General features: G+C 33.3%; 2 protein-coding genes across 4 annotated transcripts; both read right to left on the reverse strand.

The window, feature by feature from the left end:
* Positions 1-1,434: 1,434 nt before the first annotated feature.
* On the reverse strand, positions 1,435-9,640 carry LOC141716656 (uncharacterized). 2 transcript variants are annotated; one of them, XM_074518851.1, is made up of 5 exons: positions 9,236-9,300; positions 5,770-5,830; positions 4,064-4,184; positions 2,273-2,438; positions 1,435-2,103 (listed from the first exon to the last, which is right to left on the reverse strand). In XM_074518851.1, exons 3-5 carry the CDS (start codon positions 4,165-4,167, stop codon positions 1,579-1,581), a joined length of 795 nt encoding a protein of 264 aa, XP_074374952.1. In that variant the 5' UTR covers positions 4,168-4,184; positions 5,770-5,830; positions 9,236-9,300; the 3' UTR covers positions 1,435-1,578. The 2 variants fall into 2 exon arrangements, with proteins under 2 accessions (XP_074374952.1, XP_074374951.1); XM_074518850.1 differs by lacking the exon at positions 5,770-5,830 and having other exon boundaries at positions 1,436-2,103; positions 9,236-9,640.
* A 573-nt stretch (positions 9,641-10,213) lies between these two features.
* LOC141716657 (uncharacterized) lies at positions 10,214-18,373 on the reverse strand. Of its 2 annotated transcripts, XM_074518852.1 has the most exons (5): positions 18,248-18,373; positions 18,000-18,052; positions 12,371-12,492; positions 11,151-11,316; positions 10,214-10,980 (listed from the first exon to the last, which is right to left on the reverse strand). In XM_074518852.1, the coding sequence occupies exons 2-5, from the start codon at positions 18,009-18,011 to the stop codon at positions 10,456-10,458; spliced, it is 825 nt and encodes a 274-aa protein (XP_074374953.1). In that variant the 5' UTR covers positions 18,012-18,052; positions 18,248-18,373; the 3' UTR covers positions 10,214-10,455. The 2 variants fall into 2 exon arrangements, with proteins under 2 accessions (XP_074374953.1, XP_074374954.1); XM_074518853.1 differs by lacking the exons at positions 18,000-18,052; positions 18,248-18,373 and adding an exon at positions 13,743-13,825.
* Positions 18,374-25,028: the final 6,655 nt, after the last annotated feature.

Below are 25,028 nucleotides of genomic sequence, written 5' to 3' on the forward strand. Positions count from 1 at the left end.
TGGTATTTGACTTTTTGCACATACAAATATACTCTTTTGTGGGGGAGAGTTCGACATGTATTTTAAAATTTTCAAAAAATGTAATTACTTATTTTTTAAAAAAAATTCTTCAAAATAAAAGTATAATGTTTAAATTTTAATACCAAAAAAATTAAATTATAAAAATAAAGTACATATTTATAATTTATAGTAACCTTAAAATAACTGCCAAATTTGAGGAAAAAACTGTAAAAAAAATGAGTGGGACGGAGAAAGTATATTTTATATTTTACTTGAGGATTTAAAAAAAAATATATTAATTCTAAGTATATTTTTAAAACTATTAAATGTACGTGAAAAAGTAATATGCATTAAGGTAATGGACTAAAGGGAGTAAATGATTCAAATAGTGTTTAAATGATTCAAATAATGTATCATAAGTATTTGGGGTTGATGAGGACGATGCCCTATACGTTAATTAAATACTTAATGGTCAAAAATTCATTAAACTTTAAAATTAAGAGAAATTGACAAGGAGAGATTTAACAAGGATTTTATGACAGGAAAATTGAGATGATAGTGATGCTACTGCCGCTAATTTTATGACAGGAGGAAATAGGTCTGAATCCACCTCCTCCACCACCTCCTCCATCAAGTTCGGGTTCTTTCTTCCGCCATTAGTATCGGCCCCGCAGGAGATGTGTTGAAGATGGGGAATGGATGAGAGACAGGAGAGATAGATGTTTGGTCAGGATTGTCCAAAAACGGAGGAAGAGGCTTCTGATCAGTGATGCTTTGCAAGAATGGAAATCCGATGAATAGAAGGTGTATAGATCATCGAACGATGCTACGATGTTTTGTTGTTCTGCATCTTGTTTGCAGTTGCTATTGAGTTGTAGTACTATATAATATTCTACTCTGTCGATAGTGTGCGTGTTTTACGTACAATGGTTGCTTTTGTGATATTGGTATCGGATATTGGTATCTGTCCCCGGCATTTATTTGCAACACTTGCAACTTATTTTGTAATTAAATGTAATTTTCAACATATTTTTTCAAATTTGAATTTTGTGGTTGCATATATGGTTGCTAGCAGTTGCAGATATTGTTGCAAATGCAACCTCTGTATTTTTGCAAATATTTTTTGAAAGGTAGTATTTTTACAATTTGTTTTAAAAAATGACAATATTTTTACAAAAAATTTGTAAAACTTGAATATTTATGAAAAAAGCCCTAAAATTAAATCTCAACTTAACAGTTTTCAAATTGTCAAGTTGTTTATGAGGAATATAGGAATGCAGATGCACAAGTATGTCTTCCACTTTGATAAAACCACACATTCACCCGTTGCTGTTTTTCAACTCAGAAACTAAATTCATCAGCAGGAATGTTTTACTAATGATGGGAACTGCAACTATGTTTTAGAAGAAGACACGACTAAAATTAGCTCAGACACCCTAGAACAGACCTCAATTTTGGGAGCACAATATTTTGTCTCTGATCTGAAGGCACACAAAAAAGAAACACAAGTCACTTAATACTAATCTGGAGCCTTTTATGACCCTTTTAAAGTTTACAGTTCTTGCATAACATGTAATCCTATCCCAAATTAACTTCAAGGGAACGAAGTGTCCGGGATCGGAATTCTACGAGATTAAATTTCATTACATCAATATGATAATTAATAGCATCTGTATTGCCTTCGAAACGTGAACAGCTATTGACTTCCATTAACTGTTTCTCAAGAAATCTGATACTCTCAGAGAAATAACCAAGATATTTGCTGCATTTGAGGAGGGTGTCTTCTTCGCCACCACTGGTGAAGAACCTTACATAACTCGTTAGGAATGTAGACATTTCAGCCAAGTCACGATGGCTGCCATTGAGCAAGAAAACCTTCACAAGCTGGTAGTGAACCAATCTAGTTCGTGAGACTTCATTATTAGATACTTGTTCAGGTAAAAAGTAGGCCATAAAAGAGCTAACTTTATGGTCCTCATTGGGAACATCTGTGGCAAGAATACAACCAAGTTCACTGAGTGTTGCAAAATCACAAGGATGGGCATCATGTTTTACTTTCTTCCATTCACAAAGTAATAGCTGAGAAGAGCTCACCAGTATAACCTGTGTAGGCGTAACAAAAGTCATGTTCCTTATTAGGTTTGCATCAAGTTTGTTTACAAGTTTCTGAGCGAAGGAACATCAAACTAAAGGTGGTTTAACAATCATATTACTACTGTTGGCGAATGATCCCCACCCAAAGAACAAAAACAAGATTAAATATACATGTTACCTTCCCTAGCAAAAACTGGGCAGCTACATTTCCAGCTTCCGAACATTTCACTAGCAGACTGTTAATGTGCTGATACCGTTTAAAATTCTTAAGTTCCAACTTTATTTTAAAGTTGACAACCTCGAGTATGTCTTCAACTTGCGCGAACATATTAAAGTTTCTGCAACTGCAATAAAGATTTACCAAGACAATTTAGAGATCCCTATGAAAGGCGGACTAGTAAACTGTTGATGTAGATGATGTCTACATTCTAACTAGAAAAAAACGATAAATAACTTCTTCGAAATGCCTGAAACATCAAAAAAAATCATATTATAATATATATTTAACAGCTCACAAAACATGAAAAGCTTCATAACAGGTACACCTAAAGCATGAATTTTTTTTACCAAGAGGGCAGGAGATGCCACAAGTGTGCCATTAGGGGTGTGCATTCGGTTCGGTGAATAACCGAAATAATTTCGGTTCGGTTAACCAAATTTTATAATTCGGTTCGGTTTCGGTAGAGAAATTTTTAAAATTCGGTTTTTCGGTATTTCGGTTTTTAACCGCGGTTAACCGGAAAACCGAAAATATAACCGAATAGTTTATAAAAATTAAAATATTATTAATAATAATAGCAAGACATTATACAGACATATGCACACAGTACTCACTGCACACTATCCTCAGACGACTCTCAATCTAAAATCTAACTCTTGCCTCTCACATTATAAAAGCAAATGGAGATTCTATTCAACCATTTATGTACAGATTTGTCTTCTGTAATCAAGAACTATATCATTCTTGTACAATTTCAGGACATGTAATTACAGCCTTTTTTATTTTACAATAAACAATAGGAACTTGGTCTCCGGCCACTACACAAATCATTTTAATTAGATACTATGGATGTTTCTCTCCACTGTTGGAGATTGATTATTACTGGTCCACTATATCTTCTGCCAACTCAAATTTTTAGAATATTTTGCTGCAATTCTAGTATTTTTTATTAGATTTCGGTTTTTCATTTCAGTTTTCATTAATAACCGAAATATTAATTTCGGTTCGGTTACAAACCGAATATATTTCGGTTCGGTTTCGGTTAACCGAAAAAAAAATAGTTCGGTTCGGTTTTAACCGAATGCACAGCCCTATGTGCCATGTTGAATACTGCTCAAAAAATGGATTGTAGAATGTTAACCCAACCAACCCTCTTTAGTATGACCTGCTACACCCCTTTTACCAAGAGGGCAGGAGAGGCCATATGAGGGGCTTGCTCACTTATCCCACGTTCTTGATCATTGCCTCAATTGATTACGGACCCAACTCCCATAAAAACCTGACACATCCTATGAAAAGCAGTACGCTGTTAACCAGAGATAACGTACTGAGAAGAAATCTCAGTAAGATACACAACAGAAGGGGAAAAAAGTGAAAAGAGTCCATTTGCTTAGCTGAGCTAATATGATACAGCAGTGAAGGTTTTTTTAAGCCCCTAATTCCTTTGAATTCTTATATATATTTAAATGAAAAAACATAAAGTACACTCTAAAATTCTTTGTTAAAAGCAATTCTCAAAAATTTACCAACACAAGTAATTTAATAATGTATAGTTATTGCTTAAGCATACAATTAACGAAATTTAATAACAAAAAGGAGGCATTATGAAATCTGGCAATCAATCAGAAAAGAGGAAAAACAACCATAAAAATAATAGCATTAAAGTAAAATAAATGGTGAAGCCATATAACGTATTCACATAGATATACATATACTTAGACTTGGAAGGCTTAGAATCTAATGTCTTACACAGAGATGATCGTTGCAAAATCAGCTGCTCCGCCTGGAGACTGCACCAACAAAAGTATAATGTAAGAGAGGAGCTCATAGGGCAGATCTGTCATTGTTGCCATTTCTGACACAGCTCAATCTGCAAGTACAATTGATATATAAAACTACATGTCACATTTACTGATGATACAGGGTAATTGTATTCAGAAAAATATTATGGCACTTCTTCTTTGAATATGATACATACAATTGTCACTTCAATAAAATTAAATCTAATGAGAAGAATCATGTATTAAGGTGTACACTTGCTAACATCAAAAAATGCAACCGAAGATTTTAGACACCTCAAGAAAATAGGTTAAATAACAATATCACTCTTATCGGTTTCTTTATTCAAACCCTGGCATTACAACAACAATCACAACATAGCAAACACAAGACTATCTTTCTTTCAGACTGAACCAGTGAAAATTTGGTCATCTATGATGAATAAGTACCAAGTTGAAACTTACTGCCACTTACAGGTGTTATATAATAAGCTAACCCCAAACACACTATATCAAATTTGAAAATTTTCGAAGCCATAAAATAAGATTACTGCATTTTGCAAGTACTAATGCCTGTAAGATTGGTGGAGAACTAGATGCTAGCTTACAGCAATTGATAACATCCAAGAGATTTATCCGTCTCCTAATCAACATTTAGGAAGAAAAGTAATTAAAAGATGAATACATGCCGAACTGAATTGTGAATCTAGTTTTTCAAGCTACAAATGTTCATTCAATAATCATTTTACATGATTGTGACAACCCGGGTCAAATCCCGAGCCTTTTTCGCAAATCTGGTAAAGTCCCGATTCCAAATCCGAAATAAGCCGAAGTCTACGCCCAAATGCAAAACAAATGCAACCAAATTGGGTTTTCCACAAGCCCAGTACATACCCCCAAAAGATCATGATTTGTTTGTGCACTTAGTTGACTTATAAAGTGAACTCAAGTCTCAAATCTACTCAATATAGGACCGGGGTGTTACAATGATAACAAGATGATTGAAATGTTTCCTTCAACACATTAATCCTTTGGATTCCCATAAATCCATTGGATACCCTACATCTACAAGCTAATATGTATTTTCGGATGTGGAAAATTTATTTCAGGGTTATATAAAGGTTAAAGCCTCAACTAAAATTTGGGAATTGTGGGTTGCGCCTTCGTGACAAACCTAAAAAATATCTTAAAATCACAAAATGCAAAAATATTTTTTGTAGGATTATATTCTCGAAAAATGTATGGCATGCGCTCTTCGAACACCATATTCACCTCTGAGGCAAACTAAGGTATTCATCACTCATAAATATTCACTTTTGAGGCACATCACTGTATTCATCACTAATGAATAACCATCAAAATCTATTGAATGAATGAATTTGAGGAATCATATTTAAAGATAAAAAATAAAGGAAGCAAATGTGGGGATAAATTTCAATTATGTTAAAAGGAAACAAAAATTAAACATAAACTAAAGATCTTGATATTCAATTATGTTAAAATACATACAAACGTTGTTATTCTGTACAAATATATATATATATATGGTAAAGGGCACAAAATGAGACGATTTACGAGTAAATCGAAGAAGATAAAGAATAGATGTATATATGAGAGACGTTTCACTAATTGAAAACTAATTATCTAAGAAGGTAAACTTAGGCTTCAATGTGTTACCGAGAGAGATCGGAGATTCGGTGGCCGCGAGCTTCAAAAGTGGACAGTGGAGTTGGAGAAGCTGAAAAGTTGAAGGAGTCGTAATATAAAAGAGAAAAGGGGAATGACAAATATAATGTTTGATAATGAAAATATGGAGATGAGTAATAAGTAAAAATTGAAAAGGTTGGTTGTAGCTACCTATAACTTTTGGCCCATGTCCTCAAAAAACCCATTTTAAATGGATCACCCGAACGAACAAATATTTACTATGACCCAAATAAGTATATAAGGTCTTGACATAATTTCACGTTGGACAATGGTAGGAAAAATGGATCACCCGAACGAACAAATATTCACTAGGAGTCCGAACAATTATATAAGCTCTTGACACAATTCCACATTGGACTATGGAGGAAACATGAAAAACATAGGATAAAACTTATATTCACAAAGAATAGGCAAAGACACAAGAGTTATAAAATTCAATATATATTCTTCAAATGGAAATAATTTATATTATTGATGAATCTTACAAGATCTAAACGCCTACAACTCTAAAGCCAAGTAATGGCATGATGAAAAAAGAAAAAAAGTCAATTTTATAAATACTTTTAATACTAGTCTACTATATTTAAATTAAAGAAACAACTACCTCTTTTGTTTTACGCATTTGTATTTAATTCCAAATAATATGTTTATCAAATGTATATGAACTACATAATATATCTTAACTAATACATATCTAAAAACATAATTGAACAAAACATAATCGACGGTCAAATGAATCACAAGGAACAAGATTAAAAAAAATCTTTTATATTATTAGTTTATACACTAAATATAAGAACAAGTCGGTAATTTGCTAATTTTTTGTCATGTTCGTTCAAATTTTATCGTTATCAAAGACCACTAAAATGAAAAAAAAACAAATATTATTCTTAAATTGCTAATGGATACATAACTGTATATTTGTGTATATATACAGAGAGAGTTAAGTTCTATATCTGCAAGTAAAATATCGCAATATGTATTATTTTTCGAATACTGCTCTACATACATCACTATTTTAATGAATATCGTGCAATCTCTTATATTCAACAAGCAGAAAATTACAAAGCATGCTTAATTTACAAAACAGACATGTTTCACTTGTTTAACATTAATAATGCAACACCACTACATGCGTTTATACCCCGAAGTTTATTGTTTTTGTTTTTAATACATGGACTATTAGATTGCATTGTAATGGATGGCACGGATGTTGGACTCCAAGAATCCACAAAAATGAAGGACTTTACAGAACGTTGTTCTATATATCTATCTCTCTTTCTCTCTCTATATATATCTTGTAAGTTATTAAGATATATAGAGTTACGTTATGGAGTCCACTATTTTATTGGAATCCTCAGCGTACATATTTGCATGTAAAATATTACGTAAAATATTGCAAAAAGTAAATCGTGTTCTACAAATATAACTATTTTAATGAAAATCTCATACATTTTACAAGTAGAACATTGCAAAACATATCATTCTACGAAACATGTTTAGTTTGTTGAACATACATGTTCATGTTTTACTTGTTCTCGTTAATGGTAACACCACTATACACGTTAATACCCTCGAGCTTATTATTTTTGTTTACAAATTATTAAAACAGATGAAACCTGAAACATAAGATTGGATTGTAATGGACGGGATCTTTAGAATTTTGTTCTCTTGGGGAGAGCGTGGTACATTCATTTTTAGCCAAAAATAATGTACTTTTATATTGCATAACACTGGGAAGTATGTAGGCTGCAGAATGTAAATTTTTATGTTGCATGTTGCATGTTTGGTTTTTTCCGGTTCGGTTTAAACCTATAACCGGAACCCAACCATTTAAATCGGTTCGGTTATCAAATTATATATATATATATATAGGCCTTTACTCCATGGAGAACCATCTTATATGGAGAACCGTGGAAAAACAAAGATTCTATTATAGAATCTCATCACAAATTGTAAAATTTTATTTCAAAAAATATAAAATTCGATGCTAATCTAGAATAATAATTATATTTGAATATAATAAAAAAAATTAACAATTAAAATTGGAAAAATATTGATTTTAAATACAATGGAATAATTTTTAATAAGTATGATTCTACTGTGTTTCTACTATAAAACTAATTTAAACTTTTTCATTAAATTTCAATAATTTTTTAAATTAAAAAATTGTGTAACTTCGATTTTTAACTTGGTAACTAAAAATTGTAACTTTATATGATGAAAAATGAAATAAATTTTATATTTTATATTTTTTAAATAATGGTTCTTCACGATTCTCTATATAAGAGGTTTCTTAATGGATTGCTACCCATGTCTGTTTGGCAATTCTGTTAAGTGGGCTTATTTACTTATAAGTCCATTATAACTTATTGACGATTGTTTGTCTGCCTAACGTATAAGTCGAATTTACAACTTATAAGCTGATAAGTTGAATTTTAGCAACGACGTACTTTTTCTCAACTTATATTGATTTTTTTACTTTTTTATTAACTTCGGTTTTAATATAAATAATTTTTAATGTCAATCTAACATAAAATTCACAAATTAAGATAATTATATGTAAAAATTATTTATTTTAGTTCATTTAAGTGAAAAAATTCTGACGTATAAATAAAATTATCCAAACACTTATATAACTTATAAAGCATTCATCTACTTATCACTTATAAGTTACTTATTCATTTTAAGTTATAAGTTACTTATTTTAAGATTTCTCAAACGGGCAATACACATATATCAAGGTTATGTTATTGACACTATGTTGTCAACTACGCTTAAAATAGGTCTTCCTGTTAATGCTTTTATTTTAGTTGTTTTTTAAAAAAGCAAAAAGAACAAGTACAAAGCAGAAAATTTAACAAAAACCCTATCACATATTGACTACGCTTATTGTTCGAAACATATGCAACTGAGCATTGAGTGAGGAATAAAGTAGTTTTAAAAGAATGTTCTTAATTACTTCCAATTTTTCTTTTGGAAGATTTGTAAATATAAGTGATGTAGGACAAAAATTAAGAAATAGTTACGAATTAAAAAAAATATAAACCTATTTACATAGAGAATCCGCCGAGACACAAATAAATCTTAATACTGATATATGAAGTACTTATCAATTCAAAAAGTTCATCATCTCTCTAATTATGTTAATAATATTAAAACTATTTAAAATATTCATCATTTCTCAATTATGTTATAATATTTCAACTATTTACATAAAAATCCTATTACTTTGAAAGCTTAGTAAAATTCTAATGGAAAAAAAACCAATAATTGTACATACATAACAATCATTTTTGCTATTTTTTAAACAGAAATATATTAATGAGTTTGAAGCATGTTTGATGAAATAAAGTTAAAGGAAGCATTTTTGAAGACTAATAAAACATGTAAGGAAGAAGAGAATAAGACAAGGTATTGGAAGAGAACATGGTACCTCATAATAAAACGTGAGAATTTGATGTCAATGACATCCATTGCTTCGTCTTTGCCCGGTCATCGAAACACGGACTCCCTCCCTCCCTCCCTCCCTCTCTCTCTCTATCAATCTCTCTCTCTCCCTCTCTATCTCTATCTCTATCTCTGTGCCTCTCCCCCTCGCTCTCTCTCTCTCCCTCTCTATCTCTATCTCTGTGCCTCTCCCCCTCGCTCGCTCTCTCTCTCTCTCTCTCTCTCTCTCTCTCTCTCCCTCTCTCTCACTCTCCCCACACATAACTGAAAAGTTAACACTTGTATCCTCAGACCCAGCTCCATAAATCGCAATAAGAAATATAGATATATAAAGATCAGGGTTTTGTAGAGTATGTTTGATGTGTTGATGTTTTGTCTTTCGCCGTTCATCGGACTGTGACAGTGCCATTTTCTTTATATAAAAAAAATTAACAATGAAAAATATTTAATAAAATTTATGAAAATACTTTTTTTTTTCAATTTTATCATTTTCCAAAAAGTATTTTATAAAAATACGATTTATAACCAAAAACACCCCTACCATAATTTTAATTTAATTTTTCCGAAAAATAATTGAACTTACTTGTATTTAATTGTACTCCTGTTATTTTCGTTGCAAAATTGTATTTTAAAAAAATGTGTTTTTATATTTAAAAATTTACAATTTTCAAAAAATCTCTAAATTATACAAAGAAAATAATGAAAATTCTAATTTAATACGTACAAATATTATTGATTATACCCGTGAAAATTCTGAACTTATCATCCTTCTGGTTGCACATGGTAAAATTAATTCTAAAACTATGGACACTTTTTTTTTTCTGGATAGCAGACAGCGGAGACTAAAATAAAATGCTAGAAATCAAGTTCTCCTTAGACTTTTGGCTACCTTGTAAACAGTCAGATTGCCAAAGTACAAAATGTTTTCTCATAGGCTGCTTTGCATTGCACTCCTGTTCTGTATGTGAATAATCTGGTCTACGTTTACCATAAACACATCATAATTTACTTAGAGCAAAGCCAATGGTGTTGTAAAAATAGGTGCACCTATTAAATGTAGCATATAGTCATTCAGTCCAACTGAAATTAGCTCAAGGACTAGTCTTTGATCTAAAGCCACAATAGGGAAAAAACACCAGTCTCAATACTAATCTAGAGCCTTTTGTGACCCTTTAAATGTTTACATTTCTTGCATAACATGTAATCCTATCCCCAATTAGTTTCAAAGAAACGCATTGCCAGGCCTCGAAATTTTGCGATATGTATGTCTCTGTGATTAATACAGTTCCTAATAGCATTTGAACAGCGTTCACAACCCGCCCGCAATGAACTGAGTTCCATTAACGCTTTCTCAGATTTCATGATAGTATCAGCATGAAGAATCATATCATTGACGGTTGCGAGCAGGGGATCATCTTCTTCGGTAACACTGGTGAAGAACTTGATGTAACACTTTATGAATACCGCCATTTCAGCCAAGTCATGAAGGCTTCCGTTAAGCAAGAACACCTTCACAAGCTGGTAGTGCACCAATCTTCTCCGTGAGACTTCACTATTATGTACTTGTTCAGGTAAAAAGTAGGCCATAAAAGAGCCAACTTTATAGTCATGACCGGGATCATTTGTGGCAAGAATACAACGAAGCTCACCGAGTGTCGCGGAATCACAAGGATGGAATTCCGCTTTCTGCCATTCACCAAGAAATAGCTGAGACGAGCTCACTAGTATTACCTGTGTATAGGTAACAAAAATCACGCCTCTTAGGAGGTTGGTAAAAAAATTGTATTTAAGTTTCTGAGTGAAGGAACATCAGATAAAAGGTGGTTTAGGAAACAAATGAGTAATGTTGATATATGATCCCCGCTTAAAGAACAATAACAAAAGTTAAATAAATAAGTTACCTTCCCAAGTAAAAACTGAGCAGCTATATTTCCAGCTTCAGAACATTTCACTAGTAGACTGTTAATGTGCTGATACTGTATAAAATTCTTAAATTCCAATTTCATGTCAAAGCTCACAAGACTGAGGATGTGCTTCTTTTGTGTGAACAAACGAAATTTTCGGCAACTGCAACAAAAGATTTACCAAGACAATTTAGTGTGTGTATATGTACTGACGTACATGACCATATGCTGTTTCCATATTAGGTAAAAAAAACCGTATATAACTTGGAAACACTGGCATATAACAAATAACAAATTTACACTTAAAAAAAAATTGCAAACAGAAAATTACAAACTTTATTTAAAGATATATCCAAGAACAAACAAAAGATCAAAAGCCTATGCAGGTACAATAGAAGGCTGAAAAGTTTTACCAAGAAGGCAGGAGCCGAGATGCCACAAGTGTGCCTTATTGCATTTGAAAAATTGTAAACTATTTAGCAAAAAAAAAAGAATTGTAAACCCAACTTACACACTTTAGTATGACTGATTTACCAAGAGGGCAAGAGAGCCTCAACTGGTTATTGACCCATCTCTTATAAAAAATTAATACATCTAAAAAATGGGGCACCCAAATGACCAGAGAGTACCAATTGGGAGAAAGCCCAGTAAGATACACAACAGTAGAGGCAAAGAGTTAAAAGAGTATTTGCAATAGCCGAGCTAATATAACACAGCAGTAAAGGGTGGTCAAAACCTAAACCCCCTAATTTCTTATGAATTCTAATATACATTTAAAACGAATAAAATAAAGTAAACCCTCTAGTTCTTTGTAAAAGCATTTCTCAAAAAATTATCAACTCGCAACTAATCTTATAATAAGTAGTTAATTCTTAAGCATACAAATACCAAACTTTGTAAACCAGAATAAGTACAAACTTATTACTTCCAGGCATTGTTATGAAATCTGGCAACCAATATAATATTATGCTGTAGAACCCTAATATATCATCTCTATTTCTACTGTACGTAGATCAACGTCAGTTCAGCTGCAGCACACGTGAGAGTTTTGTTGTAGAAGCGTATTATCTCAGGTAATGAACCTGAGATTAGTCTCAGGTTCCTTATTCTCTTACAAAAAAGACGGCATAATAATTAAAATAAGAAAATGGTGGAGCCCTATAACATGTTCACATAAATAGAAAAAGACTTGGAAGGCTTGGAATGTAATGTCTTACACAGATACCATCCTTGCAAAATCAGCCACTCCGCCTGGCGACTGCACCAACAATAGTATAATACAATACAGGAGATCAGAGGGCAGTTCTCCCATTGTTGCCATTTCTCGAAACTGTTCAAGCTGCAAGTACAAATGATTCATGAAACTACACAATGTTACATCAACTGGTACAGGGTACTTGTATTCAGAAACTAGTGAAACATCATGGCACTTTTTCGGATATGATTTATACAATCAACACTTAAATAAAATTAAACACGTAAGAAGGGAATAATGTATTAAGGTGTACAATGCTTAAAAAGAAAAATGCAACCAAGTATTTTGGACAACTCAAGAGAATAGATTGAGTAATAATATTACACTAACTGGTTCCTTTGTTCAAATCCTGGCATTAAAACAATCGCAACATATCAACATAAACATCTTTTCTAATTTAGCAAAGTAATATCCTTATATTTACTATACTGAATCAATGAAAATCTAGGTACCTACTAACTGATAAATAAGTACCAAGACAAATACTTAATGCCACTTCCAGGTGCTAAATAAGCGAGCCCACACTCTAAGTTAAATAAAATCTACACCCGATCTATGTGAATTCAGGAATTTTTCGAAGTCACATATTAAGATGAACCTGGAACCAGACCAATCTCAAAGAAATTGCTCGTCAAAACCCCTGCATTTTGCAAGCACTAAATGCCTGTAAAATTGGTGGAGATCTAGATGCTAGCTTACAAATTTGATAACTTCTAAGAAATTAATCCATCAAATCAACACAAAATCAACATTAAAGAAAAATGGGAAAATAACTTAAAGCTAAGGTCGAGGATTCGAGCCTCACTGGAGGCAAGTGCGTGAGTATTTCAATCTCTTGTCATTGACCTTACCCCCTAGATAAAATTTCATGATCGCAATCCATAACAATAGACGATACTCAGTTTCAATATCTAATCAAGTTTTGAACATAACAAAAAGATTAAACTCCTTCTAAAGATTAAACCACTAAAACTTTTAAAATTGTTCCTAGGAAAGATGTAAAAGAGACACATCCTTTTGTTCTGTCTACTACCATGAACTATAAACTAGAATATCTCTAAAATCTATCAAGTAACAAAATTACACTTCAAAATGATAACACATTCTATACAAAAATTGATTTTTCAAATTAAATGACTGAATCACCATATCTACAAAAATATATTTGTCAGTAACTCATTGAACTATTATCTTTTCAGTACTTAACAACATACTAATAAATATAATGTACCCCAACAAATGATAACGACTAATTCAAAAAATCTCTAAAAGCTTCCTATAAACAGATACACCGGTAGATGATGAAGTAGATATGGAGCGAACAGAGATCTCACCAATTAAGAAAGTTATAAAATGGGCGAACTGACTTGTATAAGATTGCGCCGCGTCTTTGGAAGAGATGTTATAGAGTGAAAGGAGATTCCAACAATTAGGTTTTAATCAGGTTTTAATTATCCCGGGTCAGAATTTCAATAGTTGGGCCATTTTAACACAAACAATATTGCAACCCAATTGATTCTAAAAATCAGCCCATGCCTCTTAAATTCAGGAAAATTTTAATAAATTACAAACTGCAATGCAAATCAATAGAGCTTTGTACCCCAACAATTATACTTTGACACCTTGCACCAAAATTGTCAAAATTTTGCTTTAGACACTAACTCATGGCTGGGCCAGGCCCACTTTGAATGGAATAGGCGCATTCTGAATTGTGGACTCCCATAGGCATCGCGCCATGCTTTAAATATCACCCGTAAAAAGGTCGACGCGTCATTTGACTTATTTTGTTTAGATGTTCTAGACTTGATTCATCTTAATAAAGATTAAATTATTTCATGAAATACGAGTTCAAACTATATAGCTTGGTTTCGACCTTCCTAAAAAAAGTCGAAAAAACTCAAGACATAGACAATACTAACACAAGATTCGTCGGGTTAAGCACATAAAATAGAAGATATCCAATGAAGTTCAAAAATATAAATTTAAGGTAATTTTTGATGGTGGAGAGAATCAAAAAGTAAAACCAATATAAAGGCATGATTCGTCGAGTTAAGAACATAAAATCCACTATCCTAAGGTGTTTCAACTGCAGAAGAACAACTTTTCCCAAAATTACTAAACAAAGAATTTTAACAAATGAGAAAAGTTGATTAACTATACCAATGATGCATAAAAAGTTTGCCAAGGATGAATTTTTGAGGTAATAATAAGAATTGAATTTCGATAAACATAGGTGGATTAAGCACTAAGAAACCACCATCCTGAGGATTTTCCAATCACACGAAGAATAAAATATACATATATACACACACACACAAACACACACATATATATATGAGTCGGATTGCACTTAGAACCGCTTATAAGCATTTCTAGAACTAATATATGTTCTTATGCATAATATGCTATTGTATTTTTTTATTATTAACATTTTTTGCATTATAATCTTTTGTATATATTTTTCTAGAATGAGAGAAGTATCTTATTATGCTAAAAAATTATTTACTTTTCAAAAATACTATGTAATTTATGAAAAGAACTTGTTGTTCTGTGGAAGAACATTACTTCTAAAATGTACAAGAAAAAAATTGTGTACTGCATCAAAACACATGTCTTGTACTTTAGCTGAACAAATAAAAATGAGCCATTGATTAAGTACAGATTAAAGTCTTACATTGGTTCTAATTTCTACATCAGAACAAAGTTCTAATTTAAACCTAACCCCATACACATATGTGTGTGTGTGCGCGCGCGGTGCAACGACGGATAGACTAGATTTAATATTGATATCAAAATGACTATACATCAACCAAGTCTAATATGTTTTGTCAATTGTACACCACACAAAGGGAATTAACCTTACTGACATAACCTAATGGACAAGGACCATTAAAACACGGGCTAATTAAAAGTAAGGAAAAATTCCCTCAATTCCTCTTATCTATATTTATTAGAAACCACTGTAGTAACCGCTAACACTCAAATAATCAATGGTAACCACCACCATTATTATGTTTTAGTTTATAATCCTTTTATCTATTTCCATTGATTGACGTACAATGACATGTTTTTTATTGCTATAGAGTGATGGCATGGTACTATGTAAAAAATACATTAGAAAATAGTCGCTGGGAAAAAAATATATTTGTATATGTAAAACTGATATAAGCAACATTTCACAATCCTTTTCAACAAATCAAAGTATTCGTAACCAAAAAATAGCAACATCTTAGAATCATTTTCAACAAATCAAAATATGGTTAGACCAAAAAACAGGACCCCGCATGAGTACTACAACCATATTTCTCCATATTCTAGTTGTCAAAGCATTAAGTCTCACAATATAATTTTAAGAGCTTAATACAATTTCCATTAAATGCCTTCGAATGAATAATTTTAAAAAAAAGTAATAGTAGTTAAACTAATCATCAAGCCACCTTTACTGTGAGCTAGGAAACCCAAGGGGTGATGTTGAAGATATATATGTATGCCCGTCATTTTAGCTAAAACATTAAATACCATCTGGCCTTTTTGTTGCTTGAAGGTTGATATTTTTTAGTGGCCTTTTTCTGCCTAATCTCTGTTGTTTGCTGTCAATTTGTTTTATGTTAAGAGTTTATGATTAGATTACATAATATACATCCCTCTATAAAAAACCTGGGGGACATGAGATTATGACGCACACACAGACACGTATGTAAGACTAACCTAGGCTGAAACCCGGACCGGAACTTATAATTGAGCAAGTAGAGTATGTTTTTAAACCCCAAATTTTAGTTAAACATCAGTACAAAGGATATTTTAAGCCCCAGCAGGCATCCAAAAATTGGAGATTACTCATTCCAGCCCTTGGCTATATCAAAATCCTGATCCTGCCACAGATGGCTGTGTAAATTTGGTACTTAAGTCGTGTCTGACTAACTGCAAACATATGCATATGCATCATTGTATTGGGTGTTAAGAAAGGAGCAAGAGTGAAGCAGAAATGAAAATGTTACAGCAGGTCACGCCATGATACATAACGTACCGAATAATGTAGTTAGTGGTCACACCTATTTCGGAGAAAGAAAAAGAGCGTAAATTCTTATGGTTTGGAAGCGTTTGAAGGAGGTGGGTGCCGATGAGGCGGCTTGAGAATACTTAACAAAAGGGTCGTAGAGGATAGGGCGTCGGCGAAGAACATGAGATGAGTTGTTAATGCAAGACTGAAGGACCTGAATCTCGTTGAACACATGAACTTAAATTGGAGGTCATAAAGATCTGGGTTTAGAGTTACCAACTTTCGTTGGGTGAGGAAATACTTCGGTAGGACATTCTATTTTTTTGGGAATAGTGATCTATGGGTTTGGGATTGGTCCGATTTGTTGTATCATGTATGCATGTTTTTCATTTTTTACTTTAAGTCAATATATTGTAGAATTGATATTTTCGGCTATTCGCTTTATGTATTGCTCTTTGTATGCCACTATGCCTAAAATCCCTCGTCCTTTTTATAGCCTATTATCTTTCGTCCTACTTTAAAATGCGCTTAACTTTGTTTCTTCACATATTCTAGAAGGGGGTTTTCACCGAAAACCTCACTTCTAATGTTTAGAATAATCTGCGTACATCTTACTGAATCACACCCTGTTTGTGAGTGTTCAAATTTGTAAACTTGTTCTACTTTTTTTCACACTCATAACAAAAGTCTCAATGTTATACAAACAAGAATTAATAAATCTATTTGTTTCAATCAAATAAACTAATCTTTACACTGATGTAACTATTACTAAAACCAATCAAAATGTATTTACATAATATCTAATATATATGCCTATATAGAGCAGAACCTAATTCACCTAATCGACACCTAGACTGCTCCTTACAGCCTAGGCGGCAGTTCACTATTGGCTTGGTTCGTCTTTACAACTGGACAAGTATGTTTTAGATATCAGAGTGTAAATTTACTATTAAATTTTTTATAAATCAACTGTTTTTCATATTCCTAATTAAGAGATACCCAAGCAAGCGCCCACTTCGCAAAATCCTTTACATGATCATGTCAAATTTGAGTTATACAACATACTTGTTCATTCCAGAATATACAGTGTCCCGTACTTGTGTCTGAAAATTAGAAAAGGTCCCCGCGTTTCAAATTTTTGAATCTTCTAACATCAACACTAAGATATATGTCATGTCCTACACTTCGTACCACAATCCAAATAATAATAATATAGCTTATATGCACTGTTCGACACTAGTCAAGATCAACTATGTCAACGGATAGGTCTTAGTTTAGATTCAACTATATCTATATAAGTTAGGTCCTAGTTCACAAACAACGTTGATGAAGATGCAAGTGCACTCTATTTGAAGTTTAAAGTAATTCGCTCAAGTAAAAATTGCATTTAGAATAAATTCAATATATTTAATTTAACTCTAGTGTGAGGTACAACTGCACACTATTAGAATGTCCAAATGAAATGCCATACATTAAATTCGGATAAGTTTGAACAGGTATGATGCACAGGAAAAAAAACAGCATTTGTAACAGATGCATATTCTCACGTGAATAGTTTATACATAACATCATTCGGAAGGACTGAGTTTACCTGGAAAGGCATGCTCTGTCAATTATTCATCTGCCACATGGACATTCGTCTAGCTAACAATGCCAAACAAAATTTGATTTAATTTCATTAATATACATAACAGCTGAATTTGACAATTTCAAACACAGGAATATATGTACGAATTTGAAGCAACTGTAATGAAATAAAGTTAAAAGAAGGAAGCAGTTTCAAGAATCATAAAACATGTAAAAAAGAAAGACAAGACAGAGAATTGGAACAGAATATACCTCGTAATATATGTACAAATATATTTGAAAAGATTGCATAGAATGTCAAAATTTGATTTCCATGACAAACCCATTGCTTCGTCTTTCCGTGGTCACTAGAAAACTCTCTCTCTCTCTCTCTCTCTCCCCCCCCATACTCTCTCTCTCTCTCCCCCTCCTTCCTTACTCTCCCTCCCCCTCTCTGCCTGTCTCTCTCTCTCCCTCTCTGTCTCTCTCTCACTGACTCTCCTTCCCCCTCTTCCCGTTACCTCAAAAGTCAAAACGTGTACCCACGGACTCAGCTCCGTAAATCGCAATAGCAATCTCTATTTTAAAATTTAAAAATGCATCTACGGTACGGATATGCTTCATGGGGATGACAACAGTGTACTACAGTTCCGTATTGCCGAACCAGCTAACGGTATTAATAAAAAATATATATTATTAATAAAAAATAAATCATGGGCTAATTCTTTTAATCAGGGTGTTCTCGAAGATCAAGAGCAGTTTGAGTGTGTATTGAGCTCCAAATATGCGCATGATGAGTTAAATCGAAACAGTAAGTACTCCGTCTCTACCAATTTATCTGTTTTTGTAATTTTTTTTGGTTAAATTGACCCAATTTTGACCAAAAATTTCATATAGCATATAATAAAAAAATTTATAAAACTAATATCATTAGAAAGTGATAATCCCAAATCACCCCGGGGTCCCTTTCTTGTTGAGCCCAAACACAATCTCCATTTGTGCAGAAACGATGGCGGCGTGCAGTGTAACTGTAAGGTGTGAACCTACAAAACAGAACCGGAGGGGGTGGCGTCCCCGCGACACTTCCGGTGTGAGAATGAGAAAGGGTTTTGAAGGAGAAAGGGGTAAAACGGGAATTATACGTATATCTGGCGGTGTGTGTATATGAGAGATGAAGTAACCCCTTATACCCCTTTTGTTCAGCATTTTATAGGTTTCCCATTAGGGTTTAGGGGTTTGTACCCTTTAATCTGGACCGTAGGTGTATTTTTTAGACTGTAGGACGTGTGGACGCCCATGATGAGCCAGTGTACTATCGAATCCGGACCGTAGGAACGTTCTGGATCCGGGGTATCTGGACGGTGGCGATATTGCCACGTGTCATGGGGTCTTTCAGGGTTATTGTTGAATGCTCCCTGGGCCCTTCTTATTGGGCCTTGGGCCTTTACTGTTGGGTCTGTGATATTATGGGCTATCATTTGCCCCACACTCCCTTATGCGGGTTTCACCGGATGGGAGAGTAGATTAGTTATTGTTATGCCGGAAAGCCTCAGAGAAAAAATTTGGGGGTTTTCTTTGATTTGTTGCCCCTATCCTCGGGGTCTAATGGGGATAAGACTCCGGGGTTGACTTGGTTAGACTCTTTGATTTGAGTCCAAAGTGGGGTTCCTTGCACTACTTGGAATTTTTTTTTGGGGTTTTCTTTGATTTGTTGCCCCTTAACTCGGGGGTCTAATGAGGATAAGACTCCGGGGTTGACTTTGTTAGCCTCTTTGATTTGAGTCCAATGTGGGGTTTCTTGCACTACTTGGTAAAGATTTGGGGGTTTTCTTTGATTTGTTGCGCCTATCCCCGGGGTCTAATGGGGATAAGACTCCGGGGTTGACTTGGTTAGCCTCTTTGATTTGAAATTTGAATTTTGGATAAGATTTGGTGAATAAGGACAAGCTGACATTTGATTTGATCGGACTCTGAAAAGTTGATGCTGAAAATCCGGGTTGTCAGTGTGACGACTGAGAATTTTTCGACGTAATTAAGTCAATAAAGTATGATTTATGTGAAGTGATTATAAAATATGTGATTAAGTGATGATTAATTATCTTTATTGTATATTAGTGTCTGGGAGCGTAGATAGACGCGCGTTCCAATTTAAAGAGTCAGCTTAGGAGTTAAGCTGTGTTGTCGGGTCGTCGGGTAGAACGGAACCCGTCCTAAAAAGGGATTAAAGTATTTAAAATATGAAATATGTGTTATTATGTGAAACGAATGTTTAAGTGAAGTATTGCGTTCTAGTGACGTGTCGGTCGATAATGATATTGTAAAGCGTAATTGAAACGCTGAGCGTCGGGCTGTCAGGCAGAACGTGACTCGATACGCGAAAAGAGGGGTAATGATAAAAAGGGAAATTTTTATGATCAGACATGAGTTGTGATGTGTCAATATATGTGTTTGCATGTGTGTATGCGTGATTACGTGATCTGTTGATATTTTCATGGATTTAAGGGAATTATTTGATTTAAATAAGGTTTATTTAACCTTCGCACATTTTTATAAAATTCTTTGAGTAAGGTAAAGGCATGAGATTTATTTTGTTATCTTCATAATAGTCCTAGAAACTTTCTAAAAATGATAGACGGATTTATTTTGTGATCATTGCATTTTAAATTGATTTTTATGTGATAAATGCTATTATTAGCACAAACTTGTAAAAATCATATAAAATCAACTGTGCGCTCAAAAGTTTATTATGAGTAATGGTTGGAAAGATAATTTCGAGATTCACATTTTAAAATTATCATTCGTATCAAATTCATCTTTTCCGAGAGAGATATTTGCAAATCGAATTCGTTTTCTTTTAGAATAAAGAGTGAATTGGAAATAGAATAGCCTAATTACTATACTACCCTTCCTTGGTAGTATATAACCCCACCCCCTCTTTCTTTCTTTTCTCACCCGAGCACCCCTCTTCTCTTTCGTTTTCTCTCATTTTCTTTCTCCCTCTCGGAACTTCTCTCTCTCTCTCATTCTCGGTACTCTCTCTCTTCAATCTCTCTCTTGTTCTTCATCCTCTTTCGAGTATAAGACCATGATTGTGCGAGATTTTGCTTTATCTATCCATATATATACATGCATGTCACTATCTTCAAGGTTTTTGAGAAAAATCCAAAGTTCAATTTGGTGGTTTGATTCGGTTTTCATGAAAATAAAAAAGGGTTTTGGTTCTTAAATGATTTAGAGTGAAGATATGTATTTGCATGTGTGTATTTACTTGTGTAAATTGGTGGTTGAAGGTTGGAAACCCCCGAATGGGGGCACCACCGTGAAGCCACCGCCACCGGTGATGAACTCCGGTGAACTGGTGGTGAGTAATGATGTTAAAACTGAGCTCTAGTATCTTTAAATCAAATTTTCTGTGTTTGCATATGGTATTTTGATGAAAAGCCGAATGGAATTGCAGTTCAAATGTTAATTAGTTGATTTTTGTTGGTTATGGATGTTATTCTAGGTTAATGTTAAGAGATTAGGGTGATTAAAGATGCAAGGATTTGAAATTAAGTTTGCATGTGAGGTTTTTTTTGATAAAAGAAGAATAGGCCGAATGGCTCTTGATTTTTGGGAAGATCATGTTGATTTTGTTGGTGTAAATGATCTATTGATAATTGTTTTTATAAATTGTAGAGTAATTAGAATGAGTTATGGTTAGAGGTCCAAAGTGATGCATGCATGTTTTGATTCTTGGAAATTTCGAGTGTCTCTACTTGATTTTTAAGAAAATTAAGTTGTATTAAGTGTTAAAATGAGTGATCATCCATGATTACGTTTAAATTATGAGTTTAAATGAGTTGTAAGAATGAAATTGAACTAGTTTGGGATGATATACTTGATGCATGTCAATTAAGAGCTTTGCATGTTTGATTCTTGTTGTGTTAAGTGATAAGGCCGAATAGGCCATAAGAGTTAAAAGTCAAGACTTGATTTTTGGTAATTGAAAGAATGATTGAGTGTTTATATGTGAATATCTTTGGATTTGTTTGTTGATTGTAGTATGTAGTTCGAATTAAGGAATAAAAGAAAAAGGGAACTTAGTTGATATATTTTAAAAGCTATAAGTGATAGATATGGTCGTAAATTTATCACATAAAAATTAATTTAAAATGCAATGATCACAAAATAAATCCGCCTATCATTTTTAGAAAGTTTCTAGGACTATTCCGAAGATAACAAAACAAATCTCATGCCTTTACCTTACTCAAAGAATTTTATAAAAATGTGCGAAGGTTAAATAAACCTTATTTAAATCAAATAATCCCCTTCAATCCATGAAAATATCAACAGATCACGTAATCACGCATACAGACATGCAAGCACATATATTGACACATCACAACTCATGTCTGATCATAAAAATTTCCCTTTTTATCATTACTCCTATTTTCGCGTATCGGGTCACGTTCTGCCTGACGGCCCGACGCTCAGCGTTTCAATTACGCTTTACAATATCATTATCGACCGACACGTCACTAGAACGCAATACTTCACTTAAACATTAATTTCACATAATAACACATATTTCACATTTTAAATACTTTAATCCCTTTTTAGGACGGGTTCCGTTCTACCCGACGGCCCGACAATACAGCTTAAAACCTAAACTGACTCTTTAAATTGGAACGCGTCTATCTACGCTCCCAGACACTAATATACAATAAAGACAATTAATCATCACTTAATCACATATTTTATAATCACTTCACATAAATCATACTTTATTGACTTAATTACGTCGAAAAATTCTCAGTCGTCACAATCTACCCTCCTTAAAACGATTCTGTCCCCAGAATCTAGTCTAAACAAATATATGGGGATACTTTTCTTGCATTTCACTCTCTAATTCCCAAGTTGATTCTTCCATTAATGGATTTCTCCACAATACTCTGACTAGATGTACAACTTTATTTCTAAGTGTCTTCTCTTTTCGATCTAAGATTCGAACTGGTTGTTCCACATAAGACAAATCTGGTTGAATTTCCACTGATTCTAATTCGATCACATGGCTCGCATCAGCATTATACTTCTTTAGAAGAGATACATGAAATACATTGTGTAGATGTTGCATTTGCGGAGGTACCGCCAATTCATATGCCACTTTTCCAACTCATCGCAATACTTCGAATGGTCCAATATACCTAGGACTCAACTTCCTTTTCTTTCCGAATCTGGTTAAACCTTTCCAAGGAGATATCTTTAACAAGACTTTGTCTCCAGGTTCGAATTGCACATTTTTTCATTCTCGATTTGCATACTTCATTTATCGATCTTGAGCGGCAATTAATCTTTTCCGAATCATTTCCACCTTTTCTTTCGTTTATCGAACTAGCTCTGGGCTAATTAATTTGCGCTCACCAATCTCGTCCCAATACGTAGAGATCTACATTTTCTTCTATACAACGCTTCATAAGGCGGCATGCCGATACTCGCGTGATAACTGTTGTTGTAGGAAAACTCGATTAACGGCAAATGATCGTCCCAATTTCCTTTGAAATCTATTGCACAAGTTCGCAACATATTCTCAATTATCTAGAATTGTCCTTTCACTTTGTCCGTTAGTCTGCGGATGATATGATGTACTCATTTTCAACTTAGTTCCCAAATGATCATGGAATTGTCTCCAAAATCTTGAGTTAAACCTGGGATCTCTATTAGATACGATAGATACAGGAACTCCGTGACGCATCACGATCTCATCCAAATACATTTTGACCAACTTTTCCAACGAAAACCTTACATTTATCGGCAAGAAATGTGCTGATTTTGTCAATTGATCGATTACCACCCAAATCGCATCATGATTAGACTATGTTTTGTTGGATTTTAAACGCAACGGGGGCATGACAAAACACTTTTACACATACAAAATCTAAATAAAAGCATACAGATCATGAATAAAAATTCGAGGGATCGAATCTAACCTTTTAAAATAATTCGGAGACAACAACAGAGATCCTTAGCAGTTGCTCCTCAAGTGTGAAGCACTCCACCGGTATCCACCAAGAAAACGATGTTAAGCAGGAGGAAGAAGGTGGAGAGAATTGGGTTTTCCAAACTTTTTGGGTTTTTCGGGTTCTATGTGGGTTGGAATAAAATAGGGTCTATAATAGTGTATTTATAGGCAAAATTTTCAGCTGAAATTTTTCCATAAATAATATTATTATTATCCCATTTATTATTCTCATTAATAATTAAAACACCTTTTAATTATTAATCCTTTTTCTAAACACTTTAGAAATAATTCTCTCTCTTGATTTAATTTCCAAAAATTAAATCCTTTAATTAATAATATTAAGAACTTTTCTTAATTAATTTATAATCAATTAAATCTCATTTAATCAATTATTAAATTTGCTAATTAATTATTTATTTCACAAATAAATAATTATTTAGCCATTATTAATTAATTCCTCCACCATTAAATCATTCTCTTTTTATGGTGTGACCCTCTAGGTTCAATATTAAGCCGGTAGTAGAAATAAATAATAATAAAACTATTTTATCATTATTTATATAAATTCTCTAATTTATTTTAATATGATTAATTAATTAATCACATTTATTCTACATCGTGAGGGATACTTCTCAGCATATCGCGACTATCCGGATAATATGAATTCACTGCTTAGAATACCAAGAACCTAATCAGTGAATAGTTACCGTACAATAAACTCCTTCTACCCTACAATGTCCCGATTAAATACAAGGCATGGATCTCGTGTCAAGCCTATCTAATTCAATCACTTGCTTACCATTTACTATGCGTAGTTCTATACAAATTAGAAACTCCTTTCTAATTTCATTTACTCTGGCCAGAGATTCCTGAACTAGCATATGTGGATCAGCCTTGAACATTCGCTTCCTTCACTGGAAGGGGTAGATCCTTTATTGATCATACACTATCTTCGTGTACAAATTCCTATACCCAGAAGAGCCCTAATAATTGTCCCTGGAGACTAAGAACTAAACCAAAGCATAGTTCAGTGTACACAAGATGACTATGATG

This window comes from Apium graveolens, chromosome 4 (genome assembly GCF_009905375.1).
Source record: "Apium graveolens cultivar Ventura chromosome 4, ASM990537v1, whole genome shotgun sequence".
NCBI lineage: Eukaryota > Viridiplantae > Streptophyta > Magnoliopsida > Apiales > Apiaceae > Apium > Apium graveolens.

What these genes read in the sequence shown, in the direction of transcription:
- LOC141716656 (XM_074518851.1), bottom strand. Translation starts at nt 4,167, where the DNA reads ATGGCAACAATGACAGATCTGCCCTATGAGCTCCTCTCTTACATTATA. An exon ending in TTTGCAACGATCATCTCTGT is followed by an intron (nt 2,439 to 4,063) that starts GTAAGACATTAG and finishes TCTTTATTGCAG; the next exon opens with TTGCAGAAACTTTAATATGT. An exon ending in CCCAGTTTTTGCTAGGGAAG is followed by an intron (nt 2,104 to 2,272) that starts GTAACATGTATA and finishes ACGCCTACACAG; the next exon opens with GTTATACTGGTGAGCTCTTC.
- LOC141716657 (XM_074518852.1), bottom strand. An exon ending in TTTGCAAGGATGGTATCTGT is followed by an intron (nt 11,317 to 12,370) that starts GTAAGACATTAC and finishes CTTTTGTTGCAG; the next exon opens with TTGCCGAAAATTTCGTTTGT. An exon ending in CTCAGTTTTTACTTGGGAAG is followed by an intron (nt 10,981 to 11,150) that starts GTAACTTATTTA and finishes ACCTATACACAG; the next exon opens with GTAATACTAGTGAGCTCGTC.